This window comes from Protopterus annectens, chromosome 3.part1 (assembly GCF_019279795.1).
Source record: "Protopterus annectens isolate FY-2018-M chromosome 3.part1, PAN1.0, whole genome shotgun sequence".
Lineage (NCBI taxonomy): Eukaryota > Metazoa > Chordata > Ceratodontiformes > Protopteridae > Protopterus > Protopterus annectens.
The window spans coordinates 148,115,024-148,138,971 of NC_056732.1; the positions used below are offsets into that span (position 1 = coordinate 148,115,024).

Here is a 23,948-nt window from a genome sequence, read left to right on the forward strand (position 1 = left end):
CCCCTTTTGAAGATTCTGATGCAGAGGAGTCCATTCCCTCTGTCTCCCCCCCTGAGGATTACTCTTTTGGGGAAAACTTACATACCTTGAGGGAACACTTCCACTGGGAAGGCCAAGAGTATTCAGACTCCAAGAAAAGGCTTAGGGATTTCCTCTTACTCCCTCAGCACAGGCCTCTGGCTATACCTCCTGTCTTAGACATTCTAGATGTGTATTCGGAGGCCTGCCTTAACCCAGACTCTTTACCTCCAGCTCCAGTCAAGCCGGACAGGTATTACCGGGTTCCTGACTCACACCAATTCCTATACAAAAGCCATGCGGCCGACCCAGAAACTATTTCACAGGGTCCCAAGGGAATTAAGGCTTCCATTGCTAAAAATCCATTACCTTCAGAGAGAGATTCCAGAGCTTTAGAAAGGTGGGGGAAAAAGGTATACACCTCGGCCACCTTAACCATGAGAGCATTAAAGTGTCAGTTCCATATGTTAAAGTACCAACAGTTTCTGTTATCACAGTTGAGAAGCAAGATGTCACAACCTGAACAACCAGACTTGAAGGAGTTGCAGGATTTGATACATAGTGCAGAACAAGTGGGTAAACATACCTTGCAACGTGGTTTTGATGCTTTAGAGGCCTCATGTAGAGCTGCTGTTACAGGATCAGTCATACGTAGACATGCCTGGCTCAAAGAGCAAACCTTACCAGATCATGTCAAGGCAAAAGTACTAGATGCCCCTCTGCAAAAAGATGTATTTTTCGGTGTTAAAGCTGAGGAGGTATTAAAGAAAATGGAGGAAAAGGCAAAATCAATGCAAACAGTGAAAGATTTCCTACAGGTACAACCTCCACGTTTCAGTAGAAATTGGCCTTCCAAAAATTGGTCCTTTCCAGCCACGGACAGACCCCAAAGAGGTAGAGGGCAATCTCAAGGATCATTTAGAGGCAGACAATGGCAAGCACCTACACAAAGAGGTGGCGAGGATAGTTCACAGCCATTCAGAAAGCAGAACCAATGACTTTCCCCTTTGCATGCCAAGCAAGGCTCAAATGGCAGCACCTTTAGGCGGGAAAAAGGCATTATTTTCGAAAAATTGGCATACTGTCACAAAAGACAAATGGATCCTGGACATTATAGACAGAGGCTACAGATTCCACTTTCGCACCCTTCCAAAAATGAGAGGCATGCCAAACCTGCCACACAATCAAAGGGCAGAGGCACAAAAACAAATTTCAGATCTCATGGACATGAAAGCTCTTCAAGAGGTACCTGCACAAGAACAGGGTCAAGGTTTTTATTCCAGACTATTCCTAGTACCAAGGAAGGGAAAAGATTGGAGACCTATTTTGGACCTATCCATCCTAAACACATTTTTACTTGTGCCAAAATTCAAGATGCTTACATTACAGCAGCTCCTTCCCATGCTGGGCAAGGAGTCTTGGCTGGTAACATTGGACCTCAAGGAGGCATACCTGCATGTCCCAATCAGACAAGATTGCAGAAGATACCTCAGATTTCTTGCAGGTTCAACCCATTATCAATTCTCTGCATTGCCCTTTGGCTTATCTACTGCGCCCAGAGTGTTCACGAAATGCCTGGCATCAGTAATTGCCTACTGCAGACTTCAAGGGATACAAATATAGCCATATCTGGATGACTGCCTGATCCAAGCGGACAGCAAGTACATACTTCTGAAACATCTGGCGTTTGTAATAATGCTGTTGAATTCTCTGGGATACACAGTCAGCAAAAAGAAATCAAGGCTAATATCCTCTCAAACAATTTTCCTGGGTGCCAGCTTGGATACAAACACCCAGATGGCCTACCTCACGCCAGAGAAACAAGGGCAACTAACTCAATACTTCAGAAAACTGTCAACTTTCACCAGGCTGACTGCAAGGAAAATCCTGCAGGCACTGGGATTCATGGCATCTTGCATCCTACTAATCCCATGTGCAAAGCTGCATATGAGAAAACTTCAATGGTACCTAAAAAACCTATGGTCTCAACACAGTCACAGTTTGGAAACAATAATACCACTGATTCCATGTCTTCAAAAGGAATTTCTGTGGTGGGCTCAAGCATGCCAAAGAAACACAGGTCTCCCATTCTGCAAGCCTCAAGCAAATCAAGTCATCACAACAGACGCCTCGGACTACGCTTGGGGGGTGCACATGACAGATCGGTGCATTCAGGGCAAATGGTCCCAAAAAGAAAAGCACCTACACATCAATCAAAAGGAAATGCTAGCAGTAATAAATGCTATTATAGCTTTCAAAGACCTACTACATCCAGGCCAGCTACTGACAAGGACAGACAACACCACAGTAATGTGGTACATAAACAAACAGGGAGGAACCCATTCATACCCCCTATGCAGGCTAGCCATGTCTCTTTGGAACATGGCTCTGGAATTACAAATTGAACTTCAAGCACAGTACCTGCCAGGCAAAGAAAACACACTGGCAGACAACCTAAGCAGAAATATGACAGATCCACACAAATGGAAGTTGCATCCTCAAGTGTTTACAAAGATAATTCAAACATGGGGAAGGCCAGACATAGATCTCTTTGCCTCCCACAGAAATCACCAGTTGGCAAAATTCTGCTCAAGGACCTTTCACCCACAGGCCTGAAAGTGGATGCACTCTCTTTCAGTTGGACAAATACAGTTTATGCCTTTCCACCTCTTCCTCTGCTGCCCAAAGTTCTATTAAAAACCAGAGCAGACAGACCAAAGATGATTCTCATTGCTCCAGACTGGCCAAGACAACACTGGTACCCTCTCCTGAGAAGCCTGACGCATTCCCCACCATGGATCCTGCCTCTAATGCCTCTTCTACTGACTCAGCACAACTTCAAAACCCTTCACAGTCAGCTGAAAACACTCAATCTAGCCGCATGGAAAATTCCTTAAATTCACAACAGACACTACTCTCCAAGGAGGTGCAGGATGTCATTTTGGAGGCCAGAAGGCCTTCTACTAGAAAAGCCTACTCCGCAAAATAGAAACGGTTTTGTGCCTGGAATGAGAAAAAGGGTCAGAACCCTGGAATACTGAATTTATCTCAAATATTACAATACCTAGCTGAGATGCTAAGCAGTGGACTTTCATTCTCCTCCATCAAAATCCATGCCTCAGCCATTTCTGCAGAATACAACACTGATCCTCCTTTATTCTCTCACCCCCTCTTAAGACAGTTCCTCAGAGGGGCTAAGAATATAAAACCCCCAAGGAAACAACCAGTACCTGCTTGGGACCTCAATTTCATTCTAGAAAAACTGACCTTGCCTCCTTTTGAGCCAGCTGCTTCAACAGAACTGCAATGTTTGTCCTGGAAAACAGCCTTCCTTCTGGCTATCACCTCAGCTCGCAGGGTTTCGGAACTACAAGCCCTCATGGCTGTGCAGCCTTTCATCATTTTCCATCAGGACAGAGTTTCCTTATGAACCAATCCGTCCTTTATGCCAAAGGTGGTATCCAGGGTAGCATTGAATCAGGCTATCCACTTACCTACCTTTTACCCTAATCCTCAAAACAAAGGAGAGACTACTACATTCCTTGGACATTCCCAGACAGCTGCGTTATTTGGACAGAACAAAGCCTTTCAGAAAATCAGAGCAACTCTGTGTCCTATGCTACAGGAGCTCAAGGGAAGTCTATTTCCAAACGGACAATTTCAAAATGGATAGCCCACTGCATACGTTTTTTTACTCTTTTCATGGTAAAACTGTACCTGCAGGCATCAGATCTCACTCCACAAGGGCCACAGCTACCTCTGCAGCTTTCCTCAGGGGGGTTCCTACCAAAGATATTTTGGAAGCAGCCACGTGGAGTTCTGTACATACCTTCTCCAAGCACTATCACCTACCATTATACTCCAAATCTAGAGCAGGCTTTGCCACTGCAGTCTTGCAGGGCATCCTGGCTCCTCCTAGTTCCACCTAGTGCTTACCACCCTTTTTTAGCTTTGGGATTCTACCCATCTGTTATGACTGCAGCTGTATGCACGATGAACATAGTACAGTTTTGTACCTACCATAAATGTAGATGTTCGAGTGCTAATACAGCTGCAGTCCAGGTTTCCCTCCCTCCTTCCCCTCTTGGGACTGGCCTAATGGCTAACACCTCCTCATACAACCTGATTGGGGTATTCTTTTATGGTGTATTTGCTTGCAACTACTGTTTTTTGATTATATTGCATTGCATTATTACATAAATGTATGTATTGCCTTCCTTCTGGGGGCACCTGACATCTAGGGCAAGAAAAACTGAAGAAAATGGCGTCGGCTGGTTCTTTTATACCCCTGTCGCACTGACGTCAGGGAAGAAGCGACGACAACCGACGCCGGACATAGACTTTGGAATTTGGCCGACCGAGGACCCGCCTTACGGCAGGAAAACCCATCTGTTATGACTGCAGCTGTATTAGCACTCGAACATCTACATTTATGGTAGGTTCAAAACTGTACTTTCTCCTCATCAAAACAGACAACACCACAGTAATGTGGTACATCAACAAACAGGGAGGGACTCATTCTTACTTTCTGTGCAGGCTAGCCATGAACCTCTGGCTGACAGCTGCTTCCATGGACTACACTAGATAGCCGAATACCTACCCGGGATCACCAACACTCTGGCAGACAACTTAAGCAGAAACTTACTGGACCCCCACGAATGACAGCTCCACAGAAAAATCTTTTTACAAATCACTCTGGCGTGGGGGACTTCGGAGGTGGATCTCTTTGCTTCGCATCTCAACCATCCGCTGAACAAATTCTGTACCAGGGAGTATGACCACCTAGCGTGGATGGTGGATGCCTTGCCCTTCCCTTGGAACACCGTCTTTGTTACGCATTTCCCCCTCTGCCTCTTATTCCTAAGGTATTGATCAAAATAAGGGAGGAAAGACCAAGGGCCATCCTCATTGCTCCAGATTGACCCAGACGACATTGGTACCCCTTACTGTGCAGCCTGATCTTACAGCCTCCCAGGCAGCTTGTCCTGATTTCAGACTGAAGGTAAACAAGGGGCCCCTGTTAACCAAACATGTCCTAGACATCATCACAGAGACCAGTAGCCCCAGCACCAGAAAACCTTACGCAGGAAAATGGAAAAGATTCTGCTCCTGGAGCCAGTCCAGTGGGGGCAATACCTCACTGCCTTCCATCCCTCTTATCCTGGACTACCTAGCAGAGCTACTTAATAGTGGTCTCTCCTTCAAAATTAAAATTCATGCCTCAGCTATTTCAGCTCATTTTGATACAGAACAGCCCCCCTGTTCTCCCATCCTTTGATTAAACAATTCCTCAGAGGAGCTTCTAATATCAGACCTCCCAGAAGGCCTCTCACTTCAGCATGGGACCCGAATTATGTTTTGGAAAAATTACCTTTACCACCTTTCAAACCTTCTGCTTCAGCAGAACTAAGATACCTCTCCTGGAAGACTGTGCTCATCTCCTAGCTGTCACCTCAGCCAGAAGGGTTTCAGAACTTCAGGCACTGATGGCTATTGAGCCCTTCATCATCTTCCATACAGACAGGGTCTCCCTGAGGACTAATCCCTCCTTTATGCCCAAGGTGGTATCTAATGTAACTCTCAACCAGGCCATACATTTACCCACCTTCTTTCCTAACCCTCAAAACAAGGGGGAAAGAGTTCTGCACTCAGTAGAGGTACACAGACAGCTGAGATACTATCTGGACCGTACTCAACCCTTCAGGAAAACAGACCAGCTACTTGTCAGCTTTGCAGAGGGGAATCCCATTTCCAAACAAACCATTTCCAAATGAATATTACTCTGTAGCCATCTCTGCTACAGTTGGCATTGGAAAGCCCCCTCCCCCAAAGTCTATTCGAACCCATTCCACTAGGACAGCCTCCACTTCCACAGCTTTCCTCAGTGGAGTTCCCACCAGGGACATCTGGAAGCTGCCACCTGGACTTCCATCCATGTCTTTACTAAACATTACCACCTAACTCTCTTTTCTAAGGCTAGAACAGGGTTTGCCTCTGCAGTTCTGCTTTCCTCAGCTTTGGGAATCCTCCCACAGGTGATGACTGCAACAGTGAAACACGAAGAACATAGTACAGTTGTGTACACTTGCCATAAATGTAGATGTTAGTGTATTCACTGTTGCAGTCCTGGTTTCCCACCCTCCTTCCCCTTGTGTCTTCTTTCTTTAGGGAGACATAAGTTTCTAACGGTGGGTTTTAGCCACCAAGACAACCTTACCATATTTACCTGGGCCTCTGACTGGTTAGGGGAAGAAAAACCAATGTAATGGCGTCAGCTGCCTTCCTTTATAGCTCTGACGACCTGACGTCAGACAGCAAGCGACAGCAGTCGACGCAGAAAAACATTGACTCTGGTATTCCGGTCGGCCAAGGGCTACCATAGCAGGGATAACTCACAGGTGATGACTGCAATAGTGAATACACTCTAACATCTACATTTATGTTAAGTGTACACAACTGTACTTTATGGTAAGATTTTATGCAACTATTCTTTATCACCAGTTTTAATTTTCTGAATGCCCCAGTAGGGACATAAACCTGACACTGTCTTGTTTTCTTTGAGAGTTGCTTTTTGCCTGTTGTGCACCGAGGTTATATGGTAATGAGATTACAGTGCTGTGCAGTGTGATAAACATGACTTTCATTGTTGCAAAATGTTAAGTGCCTGGTAGTGTTTATATTGTGATCCTAATGCTCAGATGTGAACATGTACTCTAAATACACTGGCTATATTTTTATTATCTGCCTATTGTAATCAGTAAACCTGCTCCAATTTACAAGAAATCCAGTCTGAAGAAGATAAAAAGGTATTGTTGAGTATGATAGCCCCCTTTGCCGTCTCCATTGGAGTGCCAAGCAACATGTGGTGGAATGCTCCCTTTAGCACCAGTGCCAGTAGTTGCCTTACCATGTTCTAGTTTGTCCTGCCAGATCACAGCCCTGTTCGCTGAGAAGTGGCGAGAAGTATTTTTAAGTTTGAGAATTCTCAGTAAAAACGACAGTGACATTTTTGCTATACAGGCACAATCACTTTCATTTCAAACGTTCTATGCCTCTTGTTATTGTTGCATGTCTGTCCCATTCTTGAGACACACTCAACTAGTTAGTAAGAAGGAGCATCGTACCACTCTGAAAACAAAATTGGTACCTGTTGCTCCTCTGTAATATGTTGACATTTTTACTTCATGGTAAAATATGGTTCCTGCCTCTGACAAATAAGCTTTTTGTCATGGGAGTCTTCATATTGCTTTCTGTCAAGACCGCGTTAAATTTTATTGGCTTCAGTTTTGTCGTCTTACTTCTGAAAAATCAGTCAGTAAGGTAGCCCCTGCATCTTGGCACACTGCTAAATTGTGTCTTTCAGTTAGCAAGGTGCCTTTGTTTGATTAAAAATAAGTTGAAGAAAGAAATCACGTTTAAGGAAAAGTAAAATGTAATTGTTTCAGGGCTTTAGGATAACAGTATTGTGGGCTTCCAGAGGCATAAGCATAGGACTAAAGATTTCATTTTTATCTATAGTATGCCACAACATTGTTTCATCTAATTTCATGTCTGTTATATTCTACATTAATTGTGTAATTGTAAAGTTATTTTATTTATATGATTCTGTTGCTTGGATTGAAGTTTCTGTTTGCGTTTGTCTTGTGGCTCAGGTCATGGGTGAAGTCTTTAAGCAGTCTACATTCCTGGTCAGTGAAAGATAAAAGCAGTAGGGGAGGAGCATGGTGTCATCTTTCATTGCAGGATTCCACTCTTGTGGACACTGCTGAAATATTGCAGACTTGAGCTAAAGGGTGGCGGACAGCAGTTTCTTTAGAATCGCATACTGAAGACCGTACCTCTGATTTAATTTTATGTAATATATTTCATTACTGCAGGGGTTACAGTATTTGTGTCTGCTCTTTAGGTTAGTTTCTTGCACAGCAGTACTTTGTGCATTTCATCACAGTGCAGTGATACAGAAAACATGTTTTTCTTCCTGTTCTGGTTTATATTTTTGAATCTCTCAGGGAAACCTAAAGAGGAGGAATCTGTTTTATAATGAGAAGAAAAGCTAGAATATTATTTAAATCTCCAGTTGAACTCATTTTCGAGTGCTTTGAATAAATTTTAGGATTTATAAAGAGTGCAGAGCATCATTTGCATTTGGTAATATATTGTTTCTCCTTTTTGCAGCCATATGATTCTTCTGATGACTGGTCTGAACACATTAGTTCTTCTGGGAAGAAATATTATTATAACTGCAGAACAGAAGTCTCTCAGTGGGAAAAACCAAAGGAATGGCTCGAAAGGTAGATTATTTTCTTTAACTAGTTTGTTTCTGTGAAGATGGTAAACTACCTGTAGTGGATTTCAGAATCCTAGAGTCAATTTATGTTGCTTAATATGTGGTTCAGGATATCAGGTGAAATTGTGTATAGGATTTTTTTTTTTTAGTGGAATTTGATTGAGCAGACTTGCTAGCACTATACAGAATATATTTTTCACATTTGTCAACTACGTTTGTGAATAAGTCAGGATAGGGGTATTGGCTTGTATTATAAAGGTTACCCTCTGGGGGGGGGGGGTGGAAGTTTTAACTGAATGAAAGAAAAAAATGGTATAGTGTAACAGAGGTCTTCTGCAAAGTAGGGTGCTACATTGTGCTGTAAAATGTGTGTAAAAGAAATGGTCAGTGACTGCTGGCTTGCGTTGCATGGAGATGCATGCAAACAAGAGAAATTTGTGACCGTTGTCATACGGGGCTTTAGTGTTAACAGAATCGATGAGAAACTTCTTGGATGTATATTGAAGTATATTAACCCATTCACTGCATTAGAGCTCTGAAGGCTTGTTGTCCAATGTCAAATGATTGCATCTTAAGCTTTTTGACAAAAAGTTATGTCCTCCCATAAATATTCATACATCTGGAGCTGTAAGGGTTTTTAAAGAAATGTGAATGGGGGAATGGAAATGCAAATGGCAAACTCTTCAGCACAAACAAATCTTTACATTGATTAGTGTTTGATGTATTTTAGGGCTTAACCTGGATTTTGAAATCGTAATAAGTACCATAAATTAAATTTTTGTAATATTTTGTAAATGACTTATAAATATCTCTGTAACTACCAAAGCCACACATATACTGTCAGCAGCATTTTGTTTATCCATCTGTGAGCTTTCATATGAGGCTAACCAGGTGTCTTCCTGTTGTTCATCTTTTGCAGTATTCTTTACATTAGGGAGTTAACTGCCCAGGCGACCCGACGTTGGTCAGTATACCAAAGTGTTTTACTACTGTAGGGTGCATGGTATGTGTCACGTAGGCAGCTATCAGATGTAGGCCATTAAAGTGACACACACACGCACCATCATCAGAACATGTTCTTCGTGTTTCACTGTTGCAGTCATCACACTTGGGTTATTTGCCTGCAGGTAGCCCTCAGTCAACCCGAATACCAGAGTCTTGGGGTTTCTGCTTCGGATGCTGTCGCTTTTTCCATGACATCAGGTTGTCAGGGGTAAAATATGTAGCCGACTTCATTACATCAACTTTTCTTGCCGAGCGGAGCCCGAAGCAGAAGCAGTTCGCAAGTGCCGGTCAGTTTTTAGAGTTTTGGACCTGTAGTCTTCAAAAAGATAAGTACCCCGTTAGTGATCCTTTTTTCTTGCTCTAACCGATGTCAGAAAAAATTGTCTTGCTTGTGGAAAGCAAATACCTCAGATTTTCATTCTTACTGCGTCACCTGTTTAGGCCCAGACCACGAGGTTCTTCGCTTTCTGTTTTGTGCCCTGTTCAATGCCCTAACTATTCGCCATCGGGCTATTTTTGTCGCTAAATTCTTTCGCTCTCATTCTCCATATTCCAAAATGGCTTTGATAAGCCGTCCGACTACCGATCTTCGGAAAAAGCGTAATGATAAAGACCGCATAGGTCCAAAACTGCCGACTACGCTTTTGCTAAGCTCGTTGCCAGTCCGCCGGTTCTCAGGCGCTTTCACAGTCCCTGATAACTGCTTTTACAGATTTGCAGGCCTCTACTGAGACCCATTCGGAGTCCGGTATGCCACGCGATGCTTCTTCGACTATGGAACCTGTGGATGTCTCTACCTTGGATGGGTCTGGAGCCGCTGCGCAGGCACCAGCTTCTGAGGGTGTATTCAGGCCTTCTGATGTTCATATTAAATCGACTACTTTGTTTCAAACCAATAATACCGAATTTCTCAGGCCCATAGTTTGCATTACGCCTAGGAAACAGACGACCAAAGCCCATTCTCAGGCCCCCATGCCACAGAAACAAGTGCTTAGAATGGCAGAAGACCTTATTACTTTAATTAGGGGAAGCCAGCCTCCCCCCTCCAAAAGACCAAGAACTGATTTTCCTTCTGATTCTTCAGATCATGAGTCCGATGAACTCTGATCCTTCTGATTACCAGGACATACCTTTATCTACCTATGAGGATTCTTATGCAGAGGATTCCATTCCCTCTCCTTCCCCATCAGATGATTTTTCTTTTGCTGAAACCCTGCATACTCAGAGCATTTCCACTGGGAGTGCTAGGATTACCCACAGTCCAAAAAGAGACTCGTAATTTTTAAACTTGCCTCAGCACAGGCCTCTAGCTATCCCTCCTGATGTCCTTCAAGGATGCATCTGCAGTCATAACAAATGGGTTGTCCTGTCGTCAGGCAGCCCTTCGGTCGGCCGGATTCCAAAGTCTGGGTCCGGCTTCGGCTGATGTCGCACTTCACCCGACGTCATCTCTGCTGGTCTTCGGGTATAAAGGCATCAGCCGACGCCATTTTCCTCAGTCTTTCTTGCCGCGTGGCGCCCGAAGCAGAAGCTGTTCGTAAGTGCTGGTCGGTCAGATCCAGAGATTACTACTACCGAATACTACTTCGAAGACTTCTAAAAAGCTAAGTACCCCGTTGGGGACTCTTTCTTGCCTCAGCCGATGTCAGAAAAAGTAAATAACTGTTTAACTTGTGGGAAACAAATACCTCCTAAAGATTTCCACTCTTACTGCCTACCTTGTTTAGGCCCAGACCACGACGTAGCAGCCTGTTTAGCCTGTGCTTCCTTCAACCGACGAACGCTTAGGCGTCGGTCGGAGTTTGCTGAACAGTTTTTCGGCTCAGATTTTGCGTACATTATGCCGTCGGATCCTCCGACTACCCAAATTGTTAAAAAACGCAAAGAAAGACCGACACTCGCGGTCCGCGGTTTCGCCGAAACCACGGTTAAGCAAGCCGCGAGTGTCTCTGTTTCGGCCGAAACCGAAACGGGTCAATCTTCAGCCGAATCCATGACTACTACTGAGGCTCCTGCTACCTTAGTTGAATCGGCCTCTGAAGTTTTGCCTACTACTGTGGTTCCTAGTGAATTATCAGACACCATCCCTTTGGATGTCTCTACCCCAGCACGTGGTGCTGCTAGGCCTCCTGCAGCCATGTCTATAAAGGCCTTTGCCAGGGCTAAAGCAGCCAAAACTGTTAAATCAGTGCCTGTTAAGACCCCCACATAGGCCCACTTCTAGTTCACAAATGCTTACTCTGGCAGAGGATTTAATCTCCTTAATTAGGGATCCCAATCTCACCCAGACAGGGCCTCTCAGCCTCCAGAAAAGAGACCTAGAGCAGAGCCCCGAGCCAGTGTCCTCTGATGATTCTTCGGATGACTCAGACATTACAGATCAGCCAGAGGCTCCTTTTTCTACTTATGAAGATTCCGATGCTGAAGAATCCATTCCATCTGCCTCTCCACCAGAGGAATTTTCCTTTGGGGAAACCTTACATGCCACGAGAGAACAATTCCAATGGCAGGGACAAGATTTCTCAGATTCAAGAAAAAGGCTTAGGACCTTTCTGCACTTACCACAACATAGGCCCTTAGCTATACCTCCAGTTCTGCCTGTTGTGGATGATGCATTTAATGATGTTTGCACTGCTCCTGATACTTTTCCTCCAGCCCCTGCCAAACCAGATAGATTTTACAGGGTGCCAGACACTCATCACCACCTATACAAGGCCCCACTTGCAGATCCTGAGACTATATCCCAGGGGCCTAAGGCAGTAGCTAAGACCTCAGCAAAAAACCCTCTCCCTTCTGAAAGGGAATCCAGGTCCTTAGAGAGATGGGGGGAAAAAGTTTACACCTCTGCTACTCTCTCAGCTAGAGCTTTAAACTGTCAGTTTCACATGATCCAATACCAAGAGTTTATGCTTGATCAGTTAACTAAGAAGCTGTCCTCTGATGACTCCTTAGATAAGAAATATGTTTTAGAAATGGTGAATAACATTCAGCAGGTTAGTAACCATTCTTTAAAATGTGGCTATGATGCACTGGAGGCTTCATTTAGATCAGCCATGACTGGCACAGTGATAAGAAGGCATGCATGGTTGAAGGAACAGGTTTTGCCGGATCATGTTAAAGCAAAGCTGTTAGATGCTCCTATGGATAAGGCCAGTCTGTTTGGTACACCTGCTCAGCAAGTAATGAAGAAAATGGAAGAGAAGGCAAAATCTGTACAAACAGTTAAGGATTTCTTACAGGTTCAGCCCCCAAGGTTTAGCAGGAACTGGCCTGCCAAAAATTGGTCCTTTCCAGACTCCTCAAAATCTCAGAGGCAGGAATAGACGCTCTAGAGGCAGAAATCAATCCAGAGGAGGTGCCTATAGAGGACGCCAGTGGCAAGGCAATAACCAGAGAGGCACAGACACAACCACTGCCACTGCAACAGGACAGTCACAGTGACTTGGCTCTGACACCGCCTACCAGGGAGCAAATAGCAGCACCTTTAGGTGGAAAGTTAGCCTTATTTTCGAAAAATTGGCACTATATCACAAAAGACAAGTGGATTTTGCAAACCATAGACCAAGGCTACAGGTTCCACTTCCTCACCTTACCAGTAAAAAGAGGAATGCCAAACCTGCCTCCAAATCAAAAAACAGAAGCTCTAAAGCAGATAGCTCAATTAACAAAGATAAGAGCTGTGGAAAGAGTACCAATAACACAACATGGCAAAGGATTCTACTTCAGACTCTTCCTAGTACCAAGAAAAGAGAAAAGTTGGAGACCTATTCTCGACCTGTCCGTCTTAAACACATACATCATTGTACCAAAATTCAAAATGCTGACCTACAGCAACTTCTTCCCATGCTGGGCAAGGAGTGTTGGCTGGTAACTCTAGATCTCAAGGAGGCATACCTGCACGTCCCCATACGACCAAATTGCAGAAGATACTTCAGATTTCTTGCAGGATCAGAGCATTATCAATTCTCAGCATTGCCCTTTGGCTTATCTACTGCGCCCAGAGTATTCACAAAATGCCTGGCATCAGTAATCGCTCATTGCAGGCTACAGGGAATCCAAATTTATCCATACCTGGACGACTGCCTGTTACAAGCGGACAACAAAAGCAAGCTGACAACAGATTTACAAAGAGTCATTTGCTTACTACAAGCCCTGGGATACACAGTCAATTTAAAAAGTCAAGACTGATACCATCCCAGACAAGAACATTCTTGGGTGGAATTGGACACAGTAAAACAAATGGCATTCCTAACTGCAGAAAAACAAGCACAACTCCTCTTTACTTATTGGCATTAACAAAGCAGCACAAACTAACAGCAAGAAAAGTACTGCAGGCCTTGGGCTTCATGGCATCATGCATAATCTTGGTCCCCCATGCCAGACTGCATATGAGAAAACTACAGTGGTACCTAAAGAATTTATGGTCTCAACACAGGCACAGCTTAGAAACCGAAATCCCACTAATCCCATGCCTGAAACAAGAGTTCCTATGGTGGGCTCAAGCATGCCAGTCAAACCCAGGCTTGCCCTTCCACAACTTTCAAGCAAACCAAACCATCACAACGGACGCCTCAGACCTAGGCTGGGGCGCACATGTTGGACAAGTGCATACAAGGATTGTGGACTCCAGACCAGCTGCACCTGCACATAAACCAAAAGAAATGCTGGCAGTAAAACTAGCAATCCAGAAATTCAAACCATTCCTCAAAGAAGGCCATTTAATGATAAGGACAGACAACACCACAGTCATGTGGTACATCAACAAACAGGGAGGCACTCATTCATACCCCCTATGCAGAATGACTCTGGACCTTTGGAATATGGCTCTGAGCTACAACATCCAGTTACAGGCAATATTTGTGCCGGGAAAAGAAAACACCCTAGCAGACATGTTAAGTAGAACCACCTCGGATGCTCACGAATGGATGCTACACCCGGACATCTTCAAGGCCATCACAAAGAAATGGGGAATGCCACAAATAGACCTATTCGCATCCCCACTCAATCACCAGCTCAAATAATTCTGCACAAGGACATGCCACCCACTAGCATGGAAGGTGGACTCTCTATCCTTCAGTTGGAAAGGCCTGACAGCATATGCATTTCCACCTCTTCCTTTGATGCACAAGGTACTACTGAAAATCAAAGAGGAACGTCCAAGGATAATTCTGATAGCTCGAATTGGCCAAGACAACACTGGTATCCTTTGCTGAGGAGCATGTCTCAGGGGAGAATGTGGCCAATACCCTGATGCCTTTGATGTTAACTCAGAACAACTGCAACATCATGCACCCAAACCTAAAAACCTTGCAACTGACTGCCTGGAACATCACATAACAGCAACTAACCCAGACTTATCCCAAAGGGTTAAAGACATTATCCTTGAAGCCCGCAGACCTTCAACAAGAAGGAACTATGCAGGAAAATGGAAAAGGTTTGTCATTTGGAGTACTGAAAGAGGAAAAGATGTCTCGAACATGGATATTGCTAACATCCTGGAGTACTTGGCAGAGCTTCTACATACGGGCCTGTCCTATTCCTCCATCAAGATACATGCATCAGCTATTTACGCAGAATACAGCTTCGATCCACCTGTCTTTTCGCATCCTCTACTCAGGCAATTCCTCAGAGGGATCAAGAATGTAAAACCTCCTAGGAAACCACCATTACCAGCATGGGACTTGAACTTTGTGCTAGAAAAATTGACACTCCCTCCATTTGAACCAGCAGCAACAGCAGATCTTCAACACCTATCATGGAAAACTGCTTTCCTACTGGGAATTACTTCAGCAAGGAGGGTTTCGGAACTACAGGCCTTAATGGCAGTACAACCCTTCCTAATCTTCCATCAAGATAGAGTGTCCATGAGAACTAATCCTACATTTATGCCTAAGGTGGTATCCAGAGTGTCTTTAAACCAGGCAATCCACCTACCTACCTTCTTTCCCAATCCACAGAACAGGGGGGAAAGGCTGCTGCATACCTTGGATGTACATAGACAGTTACGCTACTACCTGGACAGAACCAAAAGTAACAGAAAAACTGACCAGCTTTTAGTAGCCTATGCAACAGGAAGGGAAGGAAAAGCAATTTCCAAACAGGCAATATCCAAATGGATAGGAAATTGCATAAGATTCTGTTACTCCTACCATGGAAAACCAGTTCCACAGAACATAAGACCTCATTCTACAAGGGCTACAGCCACTACCACAGCTTTCTTACGAGGAGTGGCAACCAAGGACATTGTTGAGGCGGCTACTTGGACCTCCGTGCATACATTTGCCAAGCATTATAATTTACCTCTATACTCTAGATCCCGAGCAGGGTTTGCCACTGCTGTATTGCAAGGGATCCTAACTACACCATAATTCTTCTTCCTCCTCCCGTAGTTTGGCTATGGTATTCTACCCATTTGTTATGACTGCAGATGCATCCTTGAAGGACATAGTACAGTTTTGTACCTACCATAAATGTAGATGTCCGAACAGGATAGCATCTGCAGTCAGGATTACCCACCCTCCTTCCCCTCTGTGGTACTCCTAGGGTATTTACCCTCCTAATAGCTAGCTGGGGGGGAGTCTCTTATGGTGTATTTGTCTGTATATATGTGCATACATGCTTATTTTTTGTTTGCCTTCTACTATTTTGGAAACATTGGCATTTATCCAAAATTCAGCTTTCCTAGAGGGCAACTGGCATCTGGGGCAGGAAACACTGAGGAAATTGGCGTTGGCTGATGCCTTTATACCCGAAGACCAGCAGAGATGACGTCTGGTGAAGTGCGACATCAGCCGAAGCCGGACCCAGACTTTGGAATCCGGCCGACCGAAGGGCTGCCTGACGACAGGACAACCCATTTGTTATGACTGCAGATGCTATCCTGTTCGGACATCTACATTTATGGTAGGTACAAAACTGTACTTTCTGGAAATTGTAAATGATGTCTTCATGGAATTCAGTCTTACCCCTGATACTTTGCCACCAGCTCCCAGGAAACCTGTCCGGTACAACAGAGTACCTGACTCACACAAATTCCTATTTAAGAATCCTACTGTGGATCCAGAGATCATTTCCCAGGGACCTAAAGGCATTAAGGCTACTACTGCCAAAAAAAACTACCCCTTTGTTCAGGGATTCTAGGGCTTTAGCAGATGGGGTAAGAAGATATATACCTCAGCTACTCTTGCCATCAAGGCTTTAAATTGCCAGTTTCACATGTTAAAGTATCAGCAACATATCATGGAGCTAATTAAACAGAAAATTATGTTGATTCCTGATTGTGTAGAACATAAAAATTTACAAGAGTTAATGCATTCTGCTAATCAAGTTGGAAAACATACTTTGCAGTGTGGTTTTGATGCCTTAGACGCATCTTTCAAGGCTGCTGTCACTGGGTCTGTTCTTAGAAGGCATGCTTGGCTTAAGGAACAAATCTTGCCAGACCATGTCAAAGCAAAATTACTAGATGCTCCATTAAACCATGAACGTCTGTTTGGCACTAAAGCAGAAGTCGTCCTCAAAAAAAAATGGAGGAAAAAGCTAAATCTGCAAACTTTTAAAGATTTCCTATAGGTACAGCCACTTAGATTCAGTTGGCATTGGCCTTCTAAAAACTGGTCTTTTCCAGTCCCTCCCAGACCTTCTCAGTCCAAACCAAGGGGAAGCAGACCACCAAGACTACAGTCTCAGGGTTTACACAGATCTAAACAATGGAGTGCTCCCACCTCAAAAACAGGGAGTAGTAAGCCACCCTCCTTTTGAAAAAGTTCACAATGACTTGTCCTTCATCCTTCCAAGCCTTGCCCAAGTACTTGCACCTTTAGGAGGAAAACTAGCCCTGCACGCAAAAAACTGGGAGTACATTACCCAGGACAGATGGGTCTTGAACATTGTATCCCAAGGATACAGATTCTACTTCCACTCACTGCCAATCCCAAGCGGATGGCCAGACCCCCCCCCCCCAAACCAGTGGGCAGAGACCCAAAAGCAAGTGCTTTCTCTTCTCAATATCAAGGCTATTTAGCCTGTCCCAGCAGAGCAAAGGGGACAAGATTTTTACTCCAGACTGTTTCTGGTACCCAGAAAAGAAAACTCTTGGCGGCCTATCCTGGATCTGTTTCTTCTCAGCACCTTCCTGGTGGTTCCAAGATTCAAAATGCTTACTCTCCAACAGCTGCTTCCCATGCTAGCCAAGGACTCCTGGCTAGCCATCCTAGACTTAAAAGAAGCTTATCTGCACATCCAAATAAGGGAATCTTGCAGGAAATATCTACATTTCAGAGCAGGCTCTATGCGCTATCAGTTCTCTGCACTTTCCTTTGGCTTATCTACTGCACGCAGGGTATTCACAAAATGCCTAGTTCCAGCAGTTTCATATTGCAGGCAGAGAAAAATTCAAATGTACCCATTCTTGGACGATTGCCTGATTCAGGCGTACAGTCCGGAATTACTACTTCAGCACCGGACATTTGTAAAGAGACTTCTAACCTCACTGGGGTTTACCATCAACCAAAAGAAATAACCTTTGGTACCCAGCCAAAAGATTGTATTCCTGGGAGCAAGCTTGAACACAAATTCCCAGATGGCATTCCTCACTCCAGAAAAACAGATTCATTTGACAAACTACTTCAATCTACTGGCCACCCAAACCCAGCTATCTATAAGAAAAATACTGCAGCCCCTAGGGTTCATGGCCCCTTGCATTCTACTAATTCCATATGCAAGACTGCATATGAGGAAACTTCAATGGTACTTTAAAAAAAAAAAAAAAAAAAAAAAGTCTCTGTCAACATTCTCAGGACCTGGAAACTGATTCCTATCATTCCTTGCCTAAGGACAGAGTTCCTTTGGTGGGCAGAGGCCTGCTACCACAACAAGAGACTCCCTTTCACTCAACCCCCCACCGCACAAACCCTAACAACAGATGCATCAGATTATGCATGGGGGGCTCATATGGCAGGAAAATGCTTTCAAGGCAAATGGAGCCCAAAACAAATGCACCTGCATATCAATCAAAGAAATGTTAGCTGTACAGAATGTACTGACAGCCTTCAAGTACCTTATTCTTCCAGGGCAACTATTGATTGACAGAACACCACAGTTATGTGATACATAAACAGGGGGGGGGGAACCCATTCCTACCCACTGTGCAGGTTAGCCATGGTTTTGTGGAACACAGCCTTGAGCAATTAAGTGCACCTGCAAGTTCAATTCCTGCCAGGCAAACTAAATTCACTTGTAGACTACTTAAGCAGAAGTCTAATGGACCCACACGAGTGGAACCTGGAACCCAAATCATTCAAGCTTCTGATCCACAGGTGCGGGGCACCAGAGGTAGACCTCTTTGCTTCCCACCAGAGGTAGACCTCTTTGCTTCCCCGCAGAACTGTCAATTGAGCAAATATTGCACCAGAACTCCCCACAGCTAAGCATGGAAAGTGTGGATGCCCTGTCCTTTACATGGAAAAACCTCTCAATCTATGCCTTTCCCCCTCTGCCCCTCCTCTCGAAGGTTCTTCTCAAGATCAGACAGAACAAGCCAAGGACAATCCTGATTGCAAGAGACTGGCCATGCCAGCACTGGTACCCACTTTTGCGCAGTCTGACAGTAGTGCCAACATGGCACCTGCCTCAGACCTTTTCCCTGCTTTCCCAGGAGGAGGGCCAGATTTTGCATCCTCAGCTGCAAACCCTGAACCTAGCAGCCTGGCTTATCCCCTGAACACATCACCAGCAACCCAAAGTAAACCGGTGCTGGATGTCATCCTTGAGCAAGGACGCCTAGTACTAGGAAATCCTATTCAGAAAAGTGGAAAAGATACTGTTCTTGTAGCCAGTCTCAGGGAATGGACACAACCGTGCCCAACTTACCTCAAATACTAAATTACCTAACAGAACTGCTCCACAAAGGTCTATTCTTCTCTTCAGTTAAAATTCATGCCTCTGCCATCTCAGCTCCTTACAATACTAAGCCACCCCTCTTCTCTCACACTATGGTTGAACAGTTCCTGAGAGGAGCCAAAAATTTAAGACCCCCCCCCAGGAGAACTCCCACTCCAGCCTTGGGACCTTAACTTTGTACTGGAGAAGCTCACAGTTCCTCCCTTTGAACCTGCAGTTACAGCAGAGTTAAAATTCCTCTCTTGGAAAACAGCCTTTCTGCTAGCCATCACTTCAGCAAGAAAAGTGTCTGAGTTGCAGGCCCTTATGGCTGTGGAACCCTTCGTTGTCTTCCATGCGGACAGGGTTTCCCCTCAGGACTAACCCATCTTATGCCCAAGGTGGTATCCAATGTGGCTTTAAACCAATCCATCCATTTGCCTACCTTTTTTCCTATTCCTCAGAATAAAGGGGAAAGGATCCTGCTCTCTTTGGACGTGCACAGACAGCTCAGGTTCTACCTTGACAGGACTAAACCTTTCAGAAAATCTGACCAGCTGCTAGTCAGCTTTGCTACAGGGGCACAGGGCAAGGCCATTTCAAAACAAACCATTTCTGAATGGATAGCACACTGCATCCATTTCTGCTAGAAACACCATGGAAAACCTACCCCACAGGGGATCAGACCTCATTCCACTAGGACTACCTCAACCTCCACTTACCTATCTTTTCTAAATCCAGAGCTGGATTTGCCACAGCAGTCTTACAAGGCCAGCTAGCCAGCCCTACTTGTTTTTGACTGCCTCTCCCCTTCCTCAGCTTTGGGAATCAACCCAAGTGTGATGACTGCAACAATGAAACACGAAGAACATAGTAAAGTTGTGTACACTTACCATAAATGTAGATGTTAGTGTGTTCACTGTTGCAGTCCTGGTTACCCTCCCTCCAGCCCCCCCCTGTCTTTCTGAACTTTCTACTTGTCCTCTTTTTTGGCCTTATGTTATAGAAATGGTATTTACTTTTTACTGGGGGTGTTCCATACCATTTGATTGCTTCCTGTTTTGGGGTTTCTGACATCTGGGTCAAGAAAAACTGATGTAATGGCATTGGCTGCATGTTTTATACCCCTGACGGCCCTGACGTCATGGATGAGGCAACAGCATCTGACGCAGAAATCCCAAGACTCTGGTGTTCAGGCCGACTGAGGGCTACCTGCAGGCAGATAACCCAAGTGTGATGACTGCAACAGTGAATACACTCTTAACATCTACATTTATGTTAAGTGTACACAACTGTACTTTCCCCCTACTTCTACAGTTGTCCAAGGACAATCACTGCAAGTTACCTCCCAGTGTGGACCTTCTAACACAACACAAGGGATCCCAGATCCACCCACAGTGGCAGCTTCTGCACCTCACCCTGTGGCTGATAGGATTCTTATCCCCTTCAGTCACCTTTACAATGAGGACATGCTCAATGTCCTGCAGGAGGCCAGGAAACCAAATACAAAAAAATCCTACCTTCCTAAGTGGAAAAGATTCACTGTATGGTGTCACAAAAGACAGCTGGACCCACTTTCTAGCGAGCCCCCTCTAGTCCTGTCTTACCTGTGTGAGCTACTCTCCCTTTGAGCCAGTAGACTAAGCTACTGTAAAACATTGCACATGGAAAACTGTACTGCTAGTGGCCTTGACCTCAGCCAGAAGAGTGTCAGAGCTACAACCCCTTATGGCTTTTCTCCTTTCCTAGTTTACCACAAGGATATGGTTACCTTTAGAGCTTAACCCATCCTTCATGCCCAAGGTAGTTAATGTCCTGTCCCTTAACCAGGCCACACATCTACCTGCCTTTTTCCCTAACCCACAGGGGGACAGTGAGTGAGCGCTGCACTCCTGGATGAGCACCAACAACTCAGGTTTTACTTGCATAAAACCAAGTTCATCAGACAGGCCGACCAGCTTTTCGTATCCTTCCAACCTAGAGCCATGGGTAAGGCAGTGTCCGTATCTGCCTGGATCTCCAAGGCCATCACCTTCTCCTACCAACTCCATGGTAAATCTCTGCAAAGCATACTCCACCAGTGCTGTGGCCTCTTCAGGAGCCTTCTTTAAGGGCCTGGATACTTCTACTATTCTGGAAGCAGCTATTTGGTCTTCAGTTCACACCTTCACCACACACTGCAAACTAGACCACATCTCTTGATCCAGGGCAGGGATTGCCAAGGCTGTCCTTCACAGATTCCTGGAATCTGCCTCTAGACCACCTCCCCAGTCACAGTTAGCTTTGGCACTCACCCATATGTAGATTACTGCAACATTGGAATAGAAGGACATAGAAAGGTTGCGTAAAATCTTAACAATAACCATAGATGTCCTTCTTTTTCATGTTGCAATATTCCTTCTTACCCTTCTTCCCTTTCTGTTAGGTTGAGTTTCCCTTTCTGGATAGCACTGGACTGACATTGCCTTTATTAGGACTAGCTCCGACTGGGGCTTTCATTTCTGAGGGTTTGTGCGTGCAGACATTACTTTTGTGGCCCTCGTTTCCCTCAGCCACGTGAGATGTCCCATGCACCTCAGAGGGACGGAAAACTTTTGTGTACTGGCCATATATATGCGAGACAAGAGGAGTCAACCCATCTGTAGAATACTGCAACATGGAAGAGAAGGACATCTATGGTTATGGTAAGATTTTACACAACGTTTCTTTCATTCCAAAATCCCTTGGGTTTTGGCTCTTACTCTCAACACCTTCCTTGAGACCCAGAGTCTTAAGCACCTTGCCAGTCCAAGATGTCTGATTCTGCATCTTCCATTGTCTCTCTTCCACTGAAGAGTAAGCTTAAGGGGTCTTAAATGGATCAGCAATCCAATGTTTTTAACTCTCATTGTACTTACTGAGGTTACACAACCTGTGGAATGTCAAACCTCCGCTAAGTTGCCCACTACAGAGACCCCATTGGAGGCCAGTAGAGCTCCTGAGGCCTTGCAGACTGTCTATTTATGTCCATGGAACTGTGTCTACTCATTTCAGGATCATGTGGTGTCCCACAAATTGTAGTTAGGATATCCCAGGCCCTCTAATAGAGGTTAGACATGGTTCCGAACCTCCATACCTTATCCAGACTGTTGTTAAGCTTAAAAAGAAAAAAAAGAAGACTAAACATGTGGCCTGTTCCTCAGCAGTTAGGTAGAAAGAGAGGATAGAATTTTCGCAAGGGCTGTTTAAAGCGATTGTCCTTGAAATCACCCTTTTTTGGGTTTCCCAACCACATGTTTCTCTGTTAAAACTCACTCCTCTTCTGATGAGCAGTAAAACGAGTCAGACCATACTCTGGACTACTGCTCTCAGATACGTTCTCCAGGACATATATTCTCTAATGAAAGGGACTCCCTCCTACCTGATTCACCTATTGAGGAAGCTTCCTTTGGGCTGAGACTCTACAGATTATGATGAAACACTGTGAATGGCAGTCTAGTTGGATCTCTGATGTCCAGAAGAGGTATTGCTCCCTCTTGGAGATGGGTAGGTACCCCTTCCCCTTCTCTGGTCTCTCCTGTCCTTGAGGCTTTCCATGACTTTTTCAGTCCACCTCTTCTGTGCATAACTCTCAGCGTCCAGCTGCGAAGAGACCAGACAGATGTTGCAAGGATATTCGTAGTGTTTCACTGTTGCAGTCATTACCTTTGGGTAATCTGCTGGCAGGTTGCCCTCAGTTGGCCTGAATTCCAAAGTCTTGGGTCCTGCGTCGGTTGCAGTCTCCTCTTCCATGACGTGAGGTCGTCAAGGGTAAAAAACATGCAGCTGACGCCATTTGCTTGAGTCTTTCTTGCCGCGCGGTGCCCGAAGCAGAAGCATTTCGCAAGTGCTGGTCGGCCGACTAATGAAATATTCGAGTTTGAGTTTCAGAACTGAAGTCTTCACTAAAGCTAAGTACCCCGTTTGGTAAACTTTTTTCTTGCTTTTTACCGATGTCAGAAAAAGTTAATAATTGTATTTCTTGTGGGAAGCAAATACCTCATAAGGATTTCCATTTATATTGTATATCTTGCCTAGGCCCTGATTACAATGTGTCTGGCTGTCGGTTTTGTGCTAGATTTAGCCAATGCACTATTAAGTGTTGGTATATTTTTGCATCAAAGTATTTTGGATACAGATTTAACTACCCAGAAATGTTGTCTGATAGCAATCCGACTACCGGAGTACATAAAAACCGCAAAGAAAAGGACAGAGAAAGGCAGTCGAGATCTAAAACCGACAAAGCTTCTCCTAAGCCAGTCGCCGGTTCACCGGTACTGTGAGGTGCTTTCGCAGTGCCTGATACCCGCTACCTTCGAGTTGCAGGCGTCTACCGACACCCATGTGGAGTCCCGCATGCCGCAAGATACTCAAGGTATCTCCCTCTGATGGGTCCGGAGCCGCTGAGCAGGCACCAGCTTCTGAGTGTGTATTCAGACCTCAACATTTGTATATCAAACTGACAGCTGCAAAACCAAAGACAAAAGCAACTTCTAAAACTAAAAAACAGACGCATGAGCCACGGCACAGGCCTCTATGCCTAAAAAAAACAGATGATCAAAATGGCTGAAGACCTTACTACCTTGATCAGGGGTACCCATCCCCCTCCAGATAAGAGGCCTAGGCAAGACACTGATTATGAATCTTAAGATCAGGTGTCTGTTTCTTCTGATTCCTCTTCTGATCAGGAATTATCTATACCTCCCTATGAGGATTCAGATGCTGAGGAGTCTATTCCATC

At 44.8% G+C, this 23,948-nt stretch overlaps 1 protein-coding gene across 2 annotated transcripts in view; it reads left to right on the forward strand.

The window, feature by feature from the left end:
- The window catches only part of WAC (WW domain containing adaptor with coiled-coil), a 2,564,300-nt gene that overhangs the window by 502,770 nt on the left and 2,037,582 nt on the right, over positions 1–23,948 (forward strand). For both annotated transcript variants that reach the window (XM_044066675.1, XM_044066674.1), the window contains exon 5: positions 8,194–8,309. In XM_044066675.1, the coding sequence (XP_043922610.1) occupies positions 8,194–8,309 (116 nt within the window). The remainder of the gene's footprint in view (positions 1–8,193; positions 8,310–23,948) is intronic.